Below are 20,741 nucleotides of genomic sequence, written 5' to 3'. Positions count from 1 at the left end.
ATAAATTTTAAAAATCAAAAAAAAAAAAATGTTAAGCCTTATTTACTGGTACAGAGAGCCCCTCCCTCCATGCCTCCAGTTCCCTCCAGTCTTTTCTACCCTGATCTCAGCCCCTTTTAGGAAAAAGGTGAGTGTTCTGGGAAACTTCAGTGAAGGGAGGGAGCAATTCTTATGGCTCTGTTAGACAGAAGTGCCCACCTGACCATCCTACCTGGTCCTGTGGGCAACATAGGGGCTATATTCACCTATGGGAATTTGGAGTTTTCTGGATTAAGGAAAATGTCCTGCCCTGGTGTGAGCCTCCCAAGCGTCTGAAATTTAACTGGTGCTGGATGTGCCATCCCTTGCCAGACTGCTCTGCCCACGATCCGATGGCTCTTCCTTTCCACCCTTGTCCATTGCCAACAGCCGATGATCGCCCAATGATGGCACGTCTGTGTAGTAAAGGGTTAACTCATCAGGCCTGGCTTGTCCAAACTCAACATAGCCCAAAGGTCTTCAGAAATGGCCGTTGACCAGCTCCTGGGGGATAACCTCCAAGTCTTTGAATACCCTGCCTGAAGAGTGTCATTGATTACCTGGGGCCTTGAGCCACACCACATATTTGATGCTAACAATGGAATTTATAGTGGGGGGCTTGGGTCATGCTGTATCAGTTTGACCTAAGGTCAGTCACATGGACATCCCGTGCCTACATAACTGGCCCCCGATAAAACCCCCAGACACCATGGTCAAGGTGAGCTTCCTGTTGCATGTGGTTTTTGTTTTTTTATTTTGTTTATTTTTAAGTAATTTCTGCACCCAACACTGGGCTCAGACTCACAACCCCAAGATCAAGAGTCCCATGCTCTACAGACTGCACCAGCCAGGCGCCCCTCTCCTTTGCACATGTTGCCCATGTCATTGTTAGGAGAATTCAGCACTGTGCATGTGATTCCACTGGGTAAGGACAATAGGAAGTTCGCACCTGGTTTCTCCTGGACTCTGCCTTATGCGCCTTTTCATTTGTTGATACTGATCTATATCCTTTTGCTGTAAAAAGCTGTAGCCATTGGGGCTCCTGGGTGGCTCAGTGGGTTAAAGCCTCTGCCTTCGGCTCAGGTCATGATCCCAGGGTCCTGGGATCAAGCCCCACATCGGGCTCTCTGCTCAGCAGGGAGCCTGCTTCCCACGCGCCCCCTCCACCCGCCTGCCTCTCTGCCTACTTGTGATCTCTGTCAAATAAATAAATAAAATCTTAAAAAAAAAAAAACAAAAAAAACCAAACCTGTAGCCATGAGTAATACAGCTTCTCTGAGTTCTGTGGGTCATTCTAGCAAATCATTGCCACCAAGGGTGGTCACGGGAATGCCCTGCCACAACCCCCCACATTAACTCCCCCTGCTCTGGATATCTTCCTTAGCCGTTCATTCTGTGGGGTGGAAAAATGTCATCTGGCTGGTGGTGTAGACAAACAAGACACATAAGATAAGTGGCCTGAAGTAGTAATCCTTGCAAAAACAAGGGCTAGACTGAATTATTCCAATAGCTGGGAACTGGAGGTCCATGTCAGATGCTCTGTCAACCTGTGTCGAGACTGATGGAGGTTTCACTTGGATTGTTGATAACAATTATAAACAAATTTTCTTTTCAGGAACACCATGCCTTGGAATCTTCCTTCTGGTGTGGAAGGCAGGAATTACCTTCTTCCTCCTTCCAAAACACTAGACCTTTGTACCCTAGAGGTGCTCATAAGACACCTCAGATATTTAAGGGAACATGACCAGTAGACCAGGTAGCCCTCCAATGACGTTGGAGATCTTTCCAAAATGAGATGACCCTTGGTTACTCGGGTTAGTTTCCAAGAGGGGTAACTGACTCCCTATTTTGGGATAGCCTATAGGCAGTTTTCTCTGCAAGGGCGAGTCATCAAATAGAAAGGGGAGTACAAAATTTGTCCTTACTTTAGCTGAAAGCTATCAGTGATGCCACCTTAGCTCTAAAAGTGTTCAGTCCCATCATTCATGCCTGGCATGGTTCTAAGTGATGGGCACCTTCTTGCTGAATTTGCACTAAGGTCCTCATGTCCACACCTACAACCTAGATCCATTTTATTTTAAATTTACTTTTAATTGATTATTTATTTATTTATTTATTTTGAGAGAGAGAGAGAGAGCCCATGTGTGCCAGCTGGGGAGAGAGGGGGCAGAGGGAGAGGAAGAGAGAGCATATCAAGCAGACTCCCCATCCAGTGTGAATCCCAGTGTGGGGTTCAATCTCACAACCCTGAGATCATGACCTGAGCCAAAACCAAGAGTCAGATGCTCAACTGACTGAGCCCCCCAGGCTCCCCAACCAAGATCAATTTTTAAAGAAATCATCCCTCCTTCGTCACATGTGATAGTGCCTTTTTTTTTTTTCTATCCTGTCCTTTCCCATTTTGTAAGATGCTAGCTGTGACCCACTGAGCTGATTTCATGACCCAGAGCTGGACATGTCTGCAATCACATGGAAAACATTGCATTTGGCTAAGAGCCCTTTGAGAACCAGGCCCCCTGGGATTAGCCCTGGGCCCAGCACACAGTAAGTGCTCACCAAAGGTCTGAAGACCTAGTGAGTGAGGAGGAAGTAGACCAGGAGAGGAATCTGGGAAATGTTACAAAACTTAGGAAGTACCCCTTTTGCTCTGGCTTCCAGGAAATTCAGAGAAAAATTTAAAGCTTAATCCAAGAGAGCAGTTTGACCCTCTTAGTTGTTTTTTTTTTTAAATTTTATTAACCTATTACATGTCAGTTTCGTGAGGTGCGTTATGTTCTTTTGAAAGAACTGGATATTTATAAACACACACACCCCAATAAGCAAACGGATATGTTGCTTGTTTGGATGCACTTTCTTGGATTTCCATTTGGACCGATTTCTCAGTCCAGCAAAGGTCAGGTTCCCAGGCTTCTTCCCTAAAAGAGCATCTTTATCCAAGGCCCTTAATGCCATCTGTATTAGAAAATGTAGGGTTCATCTCCATTGAATTGGACTCTAAAGGTTTAAACCCCAACCTGGGATGCTGCTTTGACAAGAAAATGCAGAAGTCTTCCTCCAGCACAGAAGTGGCTGACTGGCTATGTATAGCCCCTGCCACCCTCCGCCCCAACCCCCCAAGCTCACCTGCCCTAGTATGGCCCAGAGCTGGTCCATAAAACTGTTTAATAAACTCCCAAGTCTGACCCACACACCCCTTGCCTGGATGTTCCATCCTTCCTAGATTAGCTCAGATGGGGGAAACCCAGCAAGGCTAGGAGCAGGTCAGTATCATTGGCCCATAATGTATATATTTGAGGGAGAGACAGTTGTGGACATGACCCAAAGGGTGACATTTCAGGACCTAGTGACCAGCTAGTAGCACAGCTCAGCACTCTGCAAATTAACCTATGGAAGTGGCTACCTTCTCAATGTATCAAACTCATAAGTTCTCAAACTCATCTCTAACTGAAGGTAAATAAGAGGTTAGCTATGTTCTCAGGAATACAGGTATCTGGTATACCAAAGGGGCATATCCAGATGACGATGTCTAATATTATGGCACACTTCCATTTCTTGAGAGTTGTACCCAGATACCAACACTACTTTTACAGAGGGAAAGCTATCACTGGCCAGCCCAAGATCCTGGGGGTCCCCACCCGAGTTTTTTCTCCCTCGGCCACACCTGGGCCTCCTTGTGACTTCTCCTCTGCCAGGTTCTACTTGTCTTGCTTTAGCCTATCCCAGGAACCTGTCAGACCTTCTCATGTCTTCTTACATCTCCCCCTTTTGTTCTTTCTGGAAAATTTTTCCTTTTGTCTGTTGGAGGAGTTCTGATTGCCTTCTCAAGACTCGATTTACCTGTGATGTTCTTTGCAAAAATCCCTAAGGCCTCCATGAAGGGTCACGTCCCTGCACTACAGTCCCTATTATAGGGTGAACCACAGAGCACTGGGCATGGTGGGGGGTGACACAGAAATGGCTGTGGTGGCTGCTGCTGGGGGAGGTTGTAGCTCTGTGCCCTCCAGGGAAGAAGACCCAGCACACAACACCCAGGTGTGGGCTGCATGGACCAGGACCCCCGTGCACCCAGCTCACCCTGTCAGCTGGCCCATCTTGACCCCCACACATTGCAGATACTTCGAAGGAAGCAAAGTCTTCCAAGGAGATGGCTGGACTGCACACGGCAAAAGACCAGGCCTGGAGCCTGTGGTCCAACAGCGGTGGGAGGTGGCCTGGACTGGAAGGGTATGTCCTTCCTTGCCCCTTCCTCATGATGGGAGCTGACACTGTTGGCAGAACCCACGCACCTCCTTCCTGCTGGGGTGGTTCCATTTCAGTCACTCCCTTTGTCAGCCTGAATTGAAAATGTCAGATGTCCTTACTGACGGGACCTGGGCTAGGCGGACAGGACCTGGTTAGGGGGTTCCTGTCCAAAGGTCTTCCCCTTCATGCCAGTTTCACTTTCTATGTAATCATATTCTATGTATAACCTATAATCATAATCTATGTATAACCTGCATTCAGCTCTTTTGTGCTCCCCAGATGGCTGGGGTCAAGATGCCAGTGCAATGAGTCCTATCTCCCCACTCTCCAAATCTGGCTCCTTGTCCAGTGAATTCTTCCCTGGGGGTTGGCCTGGCTTCCTCCCTGTGGAGGTCCTGTACAGCCTTGCTTTTGTTTTGCCTCTAAGAGAAGTAGTCCTTCCTTGTTTTTTCCCCTGGAGACCCGAACTCACTCCTCAATGGAAACTGAAGTATCTTGAAGTTCTTCCTGGCTTCTGCTTTATTACCTTAGGGTAAAATGCTGATTTGTTTTTAAGGAAGACCTTTCAATTTTGTTTAAGGGCTGGAACCGGGTCCCAGCCCAATCCAGAATGATTTGATCGCCTCAGGATTGCTGCCAGACAAGAGTTTAGCCCTGGGAGGACACAGGAATGCCTGCCTCCCCCTCGGCGTTTTGTTGATAAAGGAAACTCAGCTCCTTGTGTACGCTGTGCCTGACACAGTGGCTCCGATCTGAGTTTCTGGGACATGGAACTCATGTACTTTGGAGACAGGGATCCTCTTGGTGGAGAAAGAAATAAAGTTAGAAGCCTGGAATTTGATGCAAAGCCGCGGGGAGCCCTTGCACTTGAAGCTTTGGGGTCACGGTAAGCCCGCCTCTGCTGACAAGCCCGCTTCATGTATTCCTCCAGATGCTTTCTCCACTCTCTATAACCACTTCATGACAACAAGAAGGGAAGCAAGGGAAGCGTTTGCTGAAGGTCTGCCCCCTACCCTGGCTCTTGGCCTGTTACCCTGTCTGATCTCCCTGCCACCAGGGAAGAAGGGGGTGATACCTCTGTTTTACAGCATCTGTATGTAGGATAGATCCTTCCCTTCCCCACCAGACAAAAGAAAAAAAAGATCTCAGCCTTCCCAGTAATTTCCAGAAAAGGAATTTTCTGGAAGGGCTCTCAGTGGCTTGTGCTGCGCTATGCTGAGCTGCCTTAACCCCATGGTTTGATGGTGGGGGTGACGGGCGGGAGGTTCCCCCTGGGAACATTAGAGTGTTGTCATCAGAAGGGAGTGGCCATGGGGTGGGCAGAAACTGTAACTGGTCCCCAAGGGTTCCTGGCCATGATGTACTACTGCATGTGCTCTGGAGGGTTGGATCACAAGAGGGTGCACAGGTGCTCAGCTGGGGTCTGGTTCAGATGCAGAAGGGCAGGAGTGGAGGCCAAGATAGTTCCAAATAACGCCATTGTCAATGGGGTGGACGGAGCCCTGTGTTCACTCCCACTACCCATGTGAACTTGAACAAAGTTCTTAGTCTCTCTGATCCTCAATTTGCCCACCAGAGAAGTAGAGCTAATAAAATCTGCAGGCCAGCAAGGGGGAGCTGAGGGCCCACCTTCCCAGCTTCTACTGCAGGGAAATCCTGTATAGTCTGACACCTGGCTTCTTGTCACTGTCCTCCCATCCTCCCCCACCTCCACCCAGGGACTCATCTCACGGATGAGTGTGAGAGAAGAAATCAGTCCTGCTCAGTGTTGCCTCCCTCCTTCGTTGACAAACGGCCTACTGGGTCTCTCCAGACTCTAAACCTCACATAGGGACATCTGTCTCCCTCTGGGACATGGTACCAGGACCACCTGTTAGCAGATGTAATCCACATTTTACAACTACAGCTATAAAAATTATACATGTAATTTGTAAATGTAAATGTAAAATGTAAAAAAGGTAAAATGTAAATGCAAAATGTAAAAAACGTCAAATGTAAAATGTAAAAAAAAAAAAATTTTTTTAATTTCCAGCTTGTAGGAGGTTCTAGGATGAGAGTTTCCCCTGCACTCCAGCCCCTCGTGGGCCATGGAAAGGGGCAAGCCCAGCACATAGCAGCTGCTCGGCAAATATTATCCTGCTGTATGTGGTCCCCCATGCAGGTCCCACTCTGCTGGAAGAAGGAACTCTCCTTTCCTCCTCAGGGTCCCAGGTCACTTTTGGGGTCTTCCAGCTGGGGGCAAGGCCAAGGAGAGGCCCCTGCATGTCCCCTCCCATTGGCCTAAGAGAGCATGTGCGATGGGAGGGCCCTGGGTAGGGGTCTCCAGGGCCAGCAAGGCACAGGGGCCTGGGGAACCATGCGCCCCCTTCTAGCCAGCTGGGGTGAGCGGAGGCACCTTGAGTGACAGCTGTAAGAGGAAAGCAGACCAAGGTAGTTGCAGTCACCTGGCTCAGTGTAGACAGGCGCCACGCAGTGAATGCAGTGTGAGGATCCCCTTGGGGTACCTGTTAAGTGCAGCAGAGTGAGGGCACTGTCCGTCCTCCCCAATGAGGTCACTGAGTACTTGAGGCTGGCATTATTCTCCCCAGTTTATAGATGAAGAAACAGGTTCAGCGGCTTGTTCCAACTCAGCTCCTCCACGGCTATGCCTTTGGGCCCCAGACGAAGGCCTAGAGAAAGAAACGAGTGTCTGTGGTCAGGGCCCTTGTTGCGTAATGCGTGGACACTGTTCCATCAGATGCTTTGTAAACACCCTCATTTGTTCCCAGAACTGGGGGTTTCCCAGAGAAAAGCCACTTGATGTAGATCCCCAGGTTTTATAACACCTTTTCTAATTCTGCTTAGGGCCCGGGGTGTGGTATATATGTCCAAAAGACCATCTGTCCGGGATCTGGGTTCTCCTAGTAGAACGACCACCCAGACCCTTCCACTCCCATGATGGACTGAATTGTGACCCTCAACAATGCATGTGTTGAAATCCTAACCCCCGGCATGTCAGAATGTGGCCCTTTTTGAAAACAGGCCTCTTTGTAGATGTAGTAGGTCGAGTGGAATCATACCGGAAAAGGGTGGGCCCCTAATTCAATGTGACTGGTGTCCCTTATAAAAAGGGAATTTGAACACAGAGACGGATATGCACAGAGGGAGAACAGTGTGTGAACACAAAGGCAGAGGTCAGGGTGATGCTCTTACAAGCTAAGGAACTCCGGAGATGGCCAGCAACCTACCAGAAGGTAGGCGAGAGGCCTGCAATGGATGCTCCCTCCCAGCCCCCAGAAGGAACCAACCCTGCCAACACCTTGGTCCCAGACGTCCAGCCTCCAGAGCAGTGAGACAGGACATTTCTCTTGGTTAAGCCCGCCAGTCTGTGGTGCCAACAGAAGGAAATAAGAAACATTTAATCCTAAGAGATGACTAATGATCTCACCACACACTCAGTAGTCACAGTGGGCCTCCAGGTCCGCACAGGGGGCCTCTCTGCTGTGGACCCCGGGAAATGCCCTGTTGCTGCTCGAGGAGATCCTGACCAGGCCTCACAGGCTGCTTAATTAGTCTGCTGTTTGCTCTGGCTGACCTTCCCCCTTTCTTTTTTCCCAAAACAAACTTGGCCCTCAGTTGAGGCTCTTAATTTCTGTTTACAGAGAAGCCCAGCGTATACATGCCCTCCTAGCTGTTAAAAGGGCTGCCTCTTTGACCTCAGGGTCTTTGAGTCAAGTTAAAGATCCACACCCTCCCTTTCCAAAGGACGGTTGGGCAGCATCAGTGAACAGCCAGCCTTCCCCGAGGTCCCAGCAACGAGAGGGGCTGGGAGATGCCCTCGTCCTTGCTAACAGACAGAAGCTCAGAGAAGGCTGTGTTTCAGCAGGAAACTTTTTTTTTTTTTAAGATTTTTATTTATTTATTTGACAGACAGAGATCACAAGTAGGCAGAGAGACAGGCAGAGAGAGAGAGGAAGGGAAGCAGGCTCCTTGCTGAGCAGAGAGCCTGACGTGGGGCTCGATCCCAGGACCCCGAGATCATGACCTGAGCCGAAGGCAGAGGCTTTAACCCACTGCGCCACCCAGGATCCCCTTCAGCAGGTAACTTTGACAAGTGTCATTACTGCAAAGAGACCTGGACTGGGAGAACTGAAACCACAAGATTCCCGAGCTTTCAGACAGATCCAGAAGACCCTTCCCACAGGTGTCATCAGTCACAGCACACACAAGGCTGTTATGGATTAGTGTCCCTTCGGGGAGGCTGGTTTAATAAACTGTCCCATCTGTGTGATATTATCAGCTGAGGAAGGGTTTCAGGAGCAGATAAGGAAAGATCACCCCATGTAGTGCGAAATGAACAAACAGGGTGTGAAACAGTGGGCAGTGTAGGCTATGCTTGTAGGAGGAAGTTTCAAGGAAGGATTTGTATTTCCTTCTGTTGGCATACAGAAATAGGGAAAGGCCATACCAAAAATTCATAGGAGGGGCTGCAAAGGGTAATTTTACATCAACTTGGCTACCCCATGGTACCATCATACTCGGTCATTGGTTCAAATGCCAGTCTAGATATTGCTGTGAAGTCATTTTTTTTTTTAGATGAGATTAATAATTACAGCGGTAGACTTTGAGTAGAGAACCAACCACAGTATGCGTGGGCCTCACCCAATCAGTTGAAGGCACAGAGAACAAAGGAGAGAAATGTCTGTGTCTGAACTGCCTTCTGACTTGAGCTGCAACTTCACCACTTCCCTGCGTCTCTAGGCTGCTGGTCCACCTTGCACCATTTGGACTTGCCAGGCCTCACAGCTGCATAAGCCAATTCCTTACAATCAATCTGTCTCCTCCTCCTCTACTGGTTCATGTTTCTCCGGAGAACACTGACCAATATACAGGGTTCCCCTGGGCAAACCATTGAGATCTGGAAAAAAGTAGGAGATATAGGAGGACTGGACTGGAACAAGATTGCCTGATGTATTATTTTTTATATCATCATCATTATTTTTTTTAAAGATGTATTTATTTTAGAGAGAGAGAGAGAGAGCATGTGTGAACAGGGAGGAGCAGAGTGGGAGGGAGAGAAAGAATCTCCAGCAGACTCCCTGATGAGTGTGAAACCTGATGCAGGGCTCGATCTCACGACCCTGAGATCATGACCTGAGCCAAAATCAAGAGTCGGATGCTTAACCGACTGAGTAACCCATGTGCCCCTATGTCATTACTTTTGAAGCACATGAATGTATTATCTATTAAAATTTAATTATAAAAGAACTTCATAGATAAATGGATAAAGAAGATACACACAGAGGAATATTATTCAGCTATAAAAAGAAGGAAATCCTTCCATACGGATGCAACTTGAGGGCATCGGGCTAAGTGAAATAAGTCAGACAGAAAAATCCAAGATCTCACTGTTATGTGGAATCTAAAGAACCAAACTCAGAGATACAGCAAACAGCTTGGTGGCTGTCAGTGGTGGGGGTAGAGGGGTGGGGTGCGTGGAATGGGTGAAGGTGGTCAAAAGGTACAAACTTCCAGTTATAAGATGAGTAAGTCCTAGGGACGTGATGTACAACATAGTGACTGTAGTTAACAATGCTATATTGCTTATTTGAAAGTTGCTAAGCTAACAAAATTAAAAGTTCTCATCACGAGAAAAAAACTCTAATTACATACAGTGATGGATATTAACTAAATGTATTGGGGTGATCATGTCACAAATGGTACATATATAAAATCATTGCACTGTACACCTGAAACAAATATAATATTATACATCAATTATATCTCAATTGTTTTAAGAAGGCTGTGCACCCAACACAGAGCACAATGAGGGGCTTGAACACACAACCCAGAGATCAAGGCATGATGAGACCAAGAGCTTAACAAACGGAGCCACCGAGGGTGATCCTATCTCAATTTTCAAAAAAAGCAAATAAAAAGAACTTAAAAAGGATAGGCACATGGCTGGTTGAGGCAAAGTGGTTCAGGAACATGGGAGGAGGTGAGGCAGCTTTCCTTGCAGGATCCTACCTTCAGTTCTGTTTGTCAAAAGCGGCCCCACCTGTATGAACTTGGTGGCAGATGGAGAACCCTCGTGGTGTGGCCTAGCTTACCTGGGACATCACACCTGCTCTTTCACCATCCATTTCGAGAACACCAGACACGCCACCAAACACCCATCTTGAGTGTCTGCAGAGATTTCCAAATTTCCAAACAATGGGGCATGACTTTGGCTGGCAGCCAGCACAATGCGTTCTCCCACCCAGACACACCATCAATGGACCAGGCTCTGCTGAGAAGCTGCCAGGGGCTGGGCACCACGCAAAGCCCAGGAACACAGTGGCGACGAGAGAGATCACTTAGCCTCCCAGAGCTCATGCAGGAAAGGAGACAGGAGGTAACTGTGCTCTTGGAAGACAGAATGCAGGCTGCCATGACCTTGGTAAGAGGGAGCTCTTTTATACAAGGGAGGTGGGGGCGGCTTACCTGAGTAGATGGCAGGAGAGAAAGAGGAGAAGCCAGCTGGTGAGGAGTCTAAGAAGGAGTGACCCCACTGCTGCGTGCAGAGGAGATAAGGGCACAACTCACTTGTTTTCTTCCTGCCTTCCACGTGCCTGGGGCGCCGAGGAGGACACCAAGGCCAGGAGGGAGAAGTGAACTGTTCAAGGCTTGCGCACATAGCTGTGCGTGCTTCTAATCTCAGCCGGGGAGCGGTTCTCTGCTCATGTCCAGTTGCAGCTTCTGGAAGTCATCAGAAGCCGCAGCTGTGCACCCTGGAGTGGCTAGGTGTGGGCTCCACGGTTGGAGCTGCGTGGGTTCAAACCCTGGCTCAGCCACTTCCTAGCTGTGTGGCCTTGGGTCAACTGTGGAACTTCTCTGGGCTTCAGTTTCCCCGCTTGAGGATTAGATATGATATTTTGGTAAGTGGTATGTAATGGGTTCTCTCTAGGTGACAGTTCCTATATGCTTGGTTCATGTCATTTATGTAGAAAATAAAATGAAAGAAGAGAGGGAGTACATATGGGGGGAGGGCACAGGAGAGGTTTCATAGGCAGAATTGAAAAAAAAATTTTTTATTGATTTGAGGGAGACAGAGCGTGCATGTGTTGGGGGAGGGGCAGAGGAAGAGGAAGAGGGAGACGCAGACTCCCCGGGGAGTGTGTCTGTTGAAGGGCTCAATCCCAGGACCCTGAGATCATGACCTGAGCTGAAGGCAGATGCTTAACCAGCTGAGCCACCCAGGTCTCGCCCCAACCCAGGCAGAATTTTGCAGAGATCTCAACTGGTCCTTTTGAGCCTCTGGAATGGAGGTTCTACTCCATGGACAGTCCCTGGGCCAGCGTCCCAAACCTCAGCCCCACCTGGGAGCACTGACAGGAATCTGCATTCTGACACTCAGGGGAGGGGTGTGCCTTATTTACAGCCAAGGGACACTGTTCTACTGCTGGGGCCACCACCTATGCCCCTCAGCCTCCCGCCACACTGGCTCCTGTGCCCTCCTTCCATGAAGCCAGCATCCCCAGCTTCCCTCTAAGGATCTCACCTGTGCTTTGCTTTGGTATCACCTCATTTGTGCTCTAATTCACCAGACACCTTCCTCTCCAAGCAATATTAAGTTGGAGAATAGGCAAAGAAGGAAGGATCCCAGCCACTGGGAACCATGGTGAGTGTGAGGAGACCTTTTCTTCCTCTCCTGCTGACAGTAGAGTGGAGGGAGATGTGTCCCCCGAATGAGCCTATGGACAAAGAGACTCAGGCCCTCCTTGGTCTAGAGGCTCCTGTAAAGAGGTCCCTAGGGGGCTCATGCCCTTAGGGCTGAAGAAATGGGGCATGCATGGCATGTCTGGGAAGGAAGCCCTCAGCAGGTACCAAAGGAGGAATCTCACGAAGGCTCCTCATGAAGAAACAGGTACCTCAGGAAGGAACTTGGGTGGGGGGACAGAAGCCAGAGGGTCCCTGGAGCAATGGGCACCTACCTGGAGAGTTGCATTGAGTTTCATACCTTGGCCAGGCCGAAGGGACACTTGGTGGGGGTGGTTCTTAGTGTTGGAAGGGTTGGAGTAACACTACACTGCTCGCAGGAAAGCCCAATGTCCTCCAAGGGAGATGTCAGCAGAAGCCACCAGAATTGCTTCAAGGAAGCTCCCTGTGGATCCCTTGTCTCCCAGGACCCTTCCCCTGGACTCTAGGGGAGTGAGCATCCAGAAGAGGGGAAAAAGTAGCTCAGACAAACCTCAGCCTCCTCTCCGGCTTCAGATGGCTGTGTCCTGGCTCTGACTGGCACTGGGGGCACACAGAGGAGTTCTGTGTGGAGTTTGAGAGTAAAGATTTGACAAAGGAACAGGACACTGTAATTTGTAGAATGAGTAACCCCCAAAAGCCCAATAGTTATCATGTTTTAACAATGTCTTAAGGAGCTGCTACCAAATGGGAAAAGGGGTTCTGCAGCGGGGGACAGATGCTGGAGGATGTAAACCATTTCATGATGAACTCCAGGGAGTACGGACTCCTCAACCACATGGACTTGTTGATGTGGGGTGAGCATGGAATAATGGATGGAGATTGAGGACCCTGTAACTAAATCCTGCCCTCTCAGAGCAGTGTCTCCTCCTCCGGGCTCCTTCTTCTTGCTCACTCTTCTACCTGTCCATGTGGTCCTTTATTTCAGCCTAAAGAAAGGCTTTATCTTTCCACTGTTACTACACACATGCACACATGCACGTGCACATACATTATAAGGAATTGACTCACCTGATTATGGTGGCTAACATTCCAAGTTTTGCCATCAGCAAGTGGAGACCCAGAAGAGCTGATGGTGGTGTTCCCGTATAAAGGCCGGTGGATTTGAGACCTAGGAAGAAACAACGTTTCACTTTAAGTCTAAGGTAGAAAAATACTCCTGATGTCTCAGCACAAAGGTAGGCAGGAGGAATTCCCTCTTACTCATAAAAGGGCCAGGCTTTTTGTTCTACTCAAACCTTCAACTGATTGGATTCAACAATTAGTGATTTCAAAGCCTTCCACAAAGCTACAATAAATAAAACTGGTGTAAGAACAGATGTGCAGATCAATGGAATAGAATTTACAGTCCAGAAAATCCTTACATTAAAAGCCAAGTGATTTCTGACAAGGATGTCAAGACCATTTAATGGATAAAAGAATCGTTCTTTCTATAAATGATGTTGGGACAAGTGCATACCCACATTAAAAAATATGAATTTGCACATCTACTGCACACCATATACTCAAAATAGATCTGAAATCTAAATCTAATTTAATCTATTTAATATGTAAAGATCTACTATAGGTAAAACTATACATAGTTTTACATAGGTTAAACTTGAAAGGGCTAAAAAGAAGGTATATGTTTTAAAATTTGTGATCTTGGATGAAGCAAAGTTTTCTTGGATGTAACACTAAAAGCATATGTAACCAAGGGAGAAATAGGCAAATTGGATTTCATCAAAACTAAAAACATTGTACCTCACATAACACTATCAAGAAAGTGAAAAGACAGCCCACACACTAAAAGAAAATGTTTGTAAATCATATATCTAAGTGTCTAACATCCAGAATGTATGAAGAATACATACAACTCAACAATAAAAAGACCAATAACTCACTTAAGAATAGATAAAGGATTTGAATAGGCATTTTTCCAAACAATATATGCAAGTTACCAATAAGCACATGAAAAGATACTCAATATCACTAACTCTTTAGGGAAATGCAAATAACACCACAATAAGATGCCACTTCACCCCACTTGGGTGACTATAAAAAAATTACTGATAAGGATGTGGAGCAATTGGAACTCTCCTACATTGCTGGTGGGAGTGTAAAATGGTGCAGCAGTTCTGAAAAAGTTTGGCAGTTCCTAAAGAAGTCAGACATATAGGCTCCATATGATCCAGCAATTCCATTTCTAGGAATATATCCAAGAGAATTTAAAACACATGTTTATATGTATCTGTACATATGGACAAAAGTACGTACACGAATGCTTATCGAAGCTTATTCATAACAGCCAAAACAAAAAAATCCAAATGTTCATCAACTGATGAATGTATAAACAAAATGTGGTAAACCCACAGAATGGAATATTATTCAGCCAGGAAAAGATACGAAGTACCAACACATGCTATGACTTCGATGAATCTTGGAAACGTTATTGAAATGCTAGTGAAACAAAAATCATGCATTGTATGAGTTCCTCATATGAAATGTTCAGAATAGGCAAACCCATAGGGGCATAAAGTAGATTAGTGGTTGGCAGAGGCTAGGAGGACTGTGGAATAGGAATTGACTTCTAATGGGTACAGGGTTTTGGGAGGGTGGTTATAAAAATTTCTGGAGTTATAAAAACCATGGGACTTTATCCTTTAAAATGGTGACTTTTATGCTATCTAGATTATGCACACAAAAAAGTCTGGAATTCAATCTAGGATCACACACTACCTTCACTTATCATGTCTCTTTAATCTTCTTTAATTTAAAACCACTCTCTCTATACTCTTCTCTGATTTTTTTCTCCACAACATTGACATTTTTGAAGAGTCTAGCTCAGGTATCTTGTAGAATGTCCTACAGTCTAGATTTGGCTTATTTCCTTATGATTATGTTTCCTTATGATTGGTTTGAGTTTAAACACTTTTGGGGGTAAGATTCTTATTGCCTTAATATTTATTATTGGTAATACAGAAATATAACTGATTTTTATAGTGATCTTGTGGCCAGTGACCTTGATGAATTCTTTCATTAATTTTAATGTCTTATCTGTTTTTGTGAAATTTTTATGCACACAATCATGTTATCTGTAATTAATGACAGTTTTATTTCTTCCTTTCCAATCCTTACCCTTTAATTAATTTTCTTGCCTTATTGCAATAGCTGTCTCCCCAATCTCTGAACACTAACAATAGGCAACCATTAATTTGTTTTCCATCTCTGTACTTACATTATTTCAAGACTATCATATAGATTGAATCAAACAGTATAAAACCTTTGTTGTTGTTGTTTTTTCTTATCCAGCATACTTCCCTTGAGGTCTATCCAAGTCCTTGCATGCCAATATCCATATGATTTTAAGAATCCCATTACATAGATCTATTTGAGGAGAACTGACATCTTTCAATCCATGAACATAATATATCTTTTAATTTACCTATTTCTTTAAATTTGTCTCTCAATATTATCATAAGATTTTTATTTTTTTTCTCTGCTAATGTAGTAAACAACTCTGATTTTAACTCCCTCTTTTCCTATACTTTGAAAAATTCTGTTAAAGATTAGTGATATTTTGGGTGCACCTGGGTGGCTCAGTCAGCTAAGTATCTGCCTTCAGCTCAGGTTACAATCCCAGGGTCCTGGGATTGAACCTCAAATCTGGCTGTCTGCTCAGCAGGTAGTCTGCTTCTCCTTCTCCTTCTGCCACGGCTCCTGCTCTCTCCCTCCCTCTCTCTCTCTCTCTGTAATCCACACACACTCTCTCTAATAAATAAATGAGATCTTTAAAAAAAGATTAGTGATATTTCTTTCTTAATTATTTCTGCATCTGGTTTGTGGGCAGTTTTTAATTAGAATATATATTTTTTAAGTTTCTACTGATAATGAGTTTCTCAGTTCTATTTGTCTTTAAGCCTCTCTATTTCTACTTCACTTTTTGAAGATATTCTCCTGAGTAAAGAATTCCAGTTTTTCAGCAGTTTAAAGATGCCATTCCTTGTTTCCTGGCTTCCATTGTTCCTGTTTCAAAGTCAGTTATCAGTTTAATGTTAATCCTCTGAAGGCATCTTGTTTCCTGAATGCTTTCATGTTTGTTTGTTTTTTTTTTTGTCTTTGTTTTTCATCAGTTTATTGTCCCTAGATATGGTATTGCTTGCTTTTATTCTTCTTGGGAATTACAGTGCTGTTTTAATCTGTGGCTCGATATTTTTTATCAGTTTTTGTAAATTCTCTGTTTTTGTTGTTTCAAATAGTACTTCTGCCCTACTCTGTCTTCTTTCCTTCTGGGACTTCAAAATACAAATACACTAGATATTTTCACCATATCCTAGATACACCTTATGTTTTCTTCTCTCTTTTCCAACCTTTTGTCTTCCCATGCCTTTGTGTGAACATTTTCCTTCTGATCTATCTTCCAGTTCACTAATTCTTTCTTCAGTTGAATTCAAGCTCTTATTAAACACATCAGTGGAGTTCATACTTTTGGTTATTTTTTAGTTTAAGAATTTCTATTTTGAACCCTTTTTTATGCTTTCTCATTTTCTGATGAAATCGTGTTGTATTTTATTTTCTTGAACCAATTAATCACAGTGATAATGAGGTTTGTTTTGATAACTTCAAATCCAGGATGCTCCCTTGTTCTGTTTCTACTGTTCATTGATTGTTTTGAGTTTTGCTAATATCTTATCCTCTGTTATTCCTGGCTCTTTTTTAGGACATTTTATTTATTTATTTTTAATTAATTCATTTATTTTTATTAACATATAATGTATTATTTGTTTCAGGGACACAGGTCTATGATTCATCAGTCTTACACAATTCACAGTGCTCATCATAGCACATACCTTCCCCAATGTCCTTCACCCAGAAACCCCATCCCTCCCAACCCTCTCCCTTCCAGCAACTCTCAGTTTGCTTCCTGAGATTAAGAGTCTCTTATAGATTATCTCCTTCTCGGTTTCATCTTGTTTCATTTTTTAATCTCTTCCCCTATGATCTTCTGCCTTGTTTCTCAAATCCCATAGATAAGTGAGCTTGTCTAGTTCCACCCACATCATTGCAAATGGCAAGATTTCATTTTTTGATGGCTGCATAATATTCCTCTGTGTGTGTGTGTGTGTGTGTGTGTGTGTGTGTGTACTGCATCTTCTTTATCTATTCATCTGTCGATGGACATCTAGGTTCTTTCCATAGAACAGAGAGCCCAGAAATGGACCCTCAATTCTATGGTCAACTAATCTTCAAAAAGGCAGGAAAGAATGTCCAATGGAAAAAAAGTCTCTTCAACAAATGGTGTTGGGAAAATTGGACAACCACACACTGAAGAATAAAACTGGACCATTTACTTATACCACGTAAAAAATAGACTCAAAATGGATGAAAGACCTAAATGTGACAGGAGTCCATCAAAATCCTTGAGAAGAACACAGCAGCAACCTCCTCGATCTCAACTGCAGCTTCTTCCTAGACATATTACCAAAGGCAAAGGAAGGCAAGGGCAAAGATGAACTACTGGAACTTCATCAGGATAAAAAGCTTTTGCACAGCAAAGGAAACAGTCAACAAAACCAAAAGACAACTGGCATAATGGGAGAAGATATTTGCAAACAACATATCAGATAAAGGGTTAGTATCCAAAATCTATAAAGAATTTATCAAACTCAACATGCAAAGAACAAATAATCCAATCAAGATATGGGCAGAAGACATGAACAGGCATTTCTGCAAAGAAGACATCCAAATGGCCAACAGACACATGAAAAAGTCTTGGCTATTTTTGATTGAATGATGGACATTATAGGTAAAAAACTTAAGAGGTAATTTGAGGCTCTGCATTATTGCATCTACAGTTTAAGAGGATTACTTTTTTTTTTTTTTTTTTTTTTTTGGTAGGCAGCTAGACTATAGCCACTGATGATTCCAATTCATCTTAATCTGATCAGGGATTCATATGATATTGAAGCTGGGTTTCAGTTCTTTTGAGGAGTGGTCTCTTTAATATTCTGTGGTCAAAATGGCCTCAAACTATGGACTAACTTCTCTGGGGTTTCCTTCCTTCCCCACAATTTCTCATTGGCTTATTAGTCAGCTTTCCTGTTATTAACAGGAGGAATGTGGTCTGATCTATTGGGTCATTACTGGGCACAGAACCTACCTCACAGCAGCCTGTTTCTTTGCATGTTCTGTGACTCTTGATTTTTAAAGTCAGGTCCTTATAACTATGTCTGAAAATTCTTTAAGGCCTAGGCTTAACTCTTTCCCAGAGAATTCATATTTGCTTTTGGTAGGTGCCAGAAAGCACTACCAACTTCAAATCACTTTAAACTAAAATTCCCATTTGGAATTCCTTCAGTTTTCAAAGGGACTGTGAATCCTTATTACCTACCCTATTGACTATATACAAGTGGATAAATATTTTTCAGGAAGAATGCATTACTCCTTTTTTTCCCCTGTGTTCACCCACTAAAGGTATTGATCTTCAAGAGTCCTTGCTTTATGCAGGGAACTCTGATCAGAGCCCCCTCCCCCCAAATAACTAACCCCTTTCTTTTGTCTCCTGTGGCTAACATGACACAAGGTAACTGGGGCTCTACGCTGTGTGGGGAGTGGGCACCCAGCATAGGATTTGGAGTCAACAGACCTAGGTTTGCCTCTCAGCACCACCATGAATAGTCAAATTGTTCCATGCAGGCATGTGCAGTTTTATCATCTGTAAAACGTATAATATAATCCACTAACTACAGGAAACTCTGAAGGATAAATCACATTACCAAATTGTAAAGTCCTTGAGTCAATAAATATTAATTGAGTACCTACTATGTATAAAGAACATTTGCAAGTGCTGGGAATACAACAAACATTTGTGTGCATATGTATGCACATATGTATAGCAACATAATAAAATAAGAAAAATTGAGTCAAATATATGATACTTTAGATGGTGAGAAGTACTCTGCCAAAAAATAATGTAGATGAAGGAAAGGAGATAGAGATATGTGCGTGTGTGCCCATGACCTGGCTTAGAGTAGAAGCTCAATAAACTTTGGACATGAATTTACTGCTTAGGAAACACCTATTACCATGTATGTCAATCAACAGTTAACTTTTGTTTTTTGAATGGATATAATTGTTACTGGACTCTTTTCTTTATGCCCAGTTGATGGCAGGTTCAGGGGTCCTTGGAAGTTCACAAAGCTGTGATTGGGCTCCAGAGTTATCCAGATGAAAACTGGGGTAGAAAATCCACTTCCTTCCTCCTTCTCTGCACCATATTTGCAAGTCTATTGCAGAGTCCCAGACATCTTTCCTTCCCATCTTTCCTTTCCTTCCCTGTCTTGTTGTCTGGGTTCTCCTTGTCCTCTAAAGAGATACAGGGAGCCTCAAATCCAGGGTGAGTGCTGCTGAAACCATGCCGGGTGCTCAGGTGTGGGTCCAAGCACCTGCCCAGGTATGTGCCCAGGTGTGCAGAAGGGGGTGAGAGATTGGCAATGCAGCCTGCCCCTGTGAACAGACTGAGGACATCTGGCCGGCAGGGGGCACTGTGGCGTCACCTTGGGTCCAGTTTGGCAGAGCCTTTCTTCCCATGGGCTTTTGTCCAAGATCACACAGCTGTTGAGTGGTAGAGCTTGGTTTTAAATTCGCATCTCTTTGACACTGATGGTTATGGTTTTCTCACTGTCCATGGCTCAGTTTCCTCAAATGCAGGCGGGAGCTTCTTACTCAGAGAGCCCAGAAGGCCTGGAGTTCTGGCACAGGCCTGGCTTGTGAAAAACAGTATAAAAACTGACAGAAGAAGCTCCCCAGGGTTTTCCAGAGCTTCTAAGCTCGTCCCCCTGGGTTTCAGTACTAACCTGGGAACTTTAAAGAGATGCATGCCTCTGAGTTCTTGGATGTCCCCAGGACCCATGCTGGTCAGAACCTCCTGGGCCAGCACAGCCAGGTGGCAGTGCTGGAACCCTCTAGGTTGAAGGTGGAGCCATGGAGGATTTTAAGGACAGCAGCTCCAAATACCTGGCATCCCGCACTGTGGCCCTCCCCAACCCAAGAGACCGGACTTAAATATGAAATCTCCATTGTGGATCAGATGAGTCAGCCCTGACCCAGGGAGGCTTGTGATGCTGTGATGCTCCCATGAGAAGAAGTAAGAGACTGGGGGGCATAATGGAAGTTCTGCTAAGGGGTTGATCACATACTCTACTCAAAGATCCACTTCTAAGTGTCCTGGTAACAGCCGTGGGGATGCCCTTGTTTATCTGCAATTGCTGGCCTGGCTCTTTCTCTTTCTGTCCTTCCCTTTCTCTCTCCTCTCCCTTTCTGGGGAACAAGTTGCCCCCCCTCCCCCCCGCCAAACACCACCTTAGGCTCTTGGGTCCTGAATGTTGGAGAAGCCAGAGGTGGTTCAATTTAGCCACTCTCCCTAGGCAAATCACCTCACTTGGAATGCAGGTTCTTCATCTTTTCATCCTGGTCTGTTATATAGGCTACTGTCAGCATCAGATAAAGACTTGTGGGAAGGAGCAGGATTTGAATGCTTCTCTTGATGGCATACCCAGGGCTAGAGCTTGTGTCTCTTCTGGCCCAAATTGCCTAAGTCACCATCCCTGTCCACCCATCCTTGTTTAGGTGCCAAGTCCCTGGCAGGGAGTCAGTGTAGGGGGGATGGAAAAGTTTGAGGATGGGAATTCTGTCCACCAGGAAAGACCCTGGGCTAGAAGATGGCACAGGTTGTCCATTCAGAAAGGGAAATGCCACCTTTCAGGAGACGAATGGTGAGAAAA

The 20,741-nt window shown here is 45.0% G+C and overlaps 1 protein-coding gene across 1 annotated transcript in view; it reads left to right on the top strand.

Moving 5' to 3' along the window:
- The first annotated feature begins 727 nt into the window (after window positions 1-727).
- The window catches only part of LOC116854241 (hypoxia-inducible factor 1-alpha-like), a 33,206-nt gene continuing 13,192 nt past the window's right edge, over window positions 728-20,741 (top strand). The window contains 1 exon segment of the mRNA XM_032835940.1: window positions 728-736. Within this exon segment, the coding sequence (XP_032691831.1) occupies window positions 728-736 (9 nt within the window).

The sequence above is a fragment of the Lontra canadensis genome, unplaced genomic scaffold, assembly GCF_010015895.1.
Source record: "Lontra canadensis isolate GAN:19392208 unplaced genomic scaffold, GSC_riverotter_1.0 scaffold89, whole genome shotgun sequence".
NCBI classification, from domain to species: domain Eukaryota; kingdom Metazoa; phylum Chordata; class Mammalia; order Carnivora; family Mustelidae; genus Lontra; species Lontra canadensis.
The sequence above is the reverse complement of the archived record's forward strand: the minus strand, read 5'-3'. Positions and strand labels throughout refer to the sequence as shown.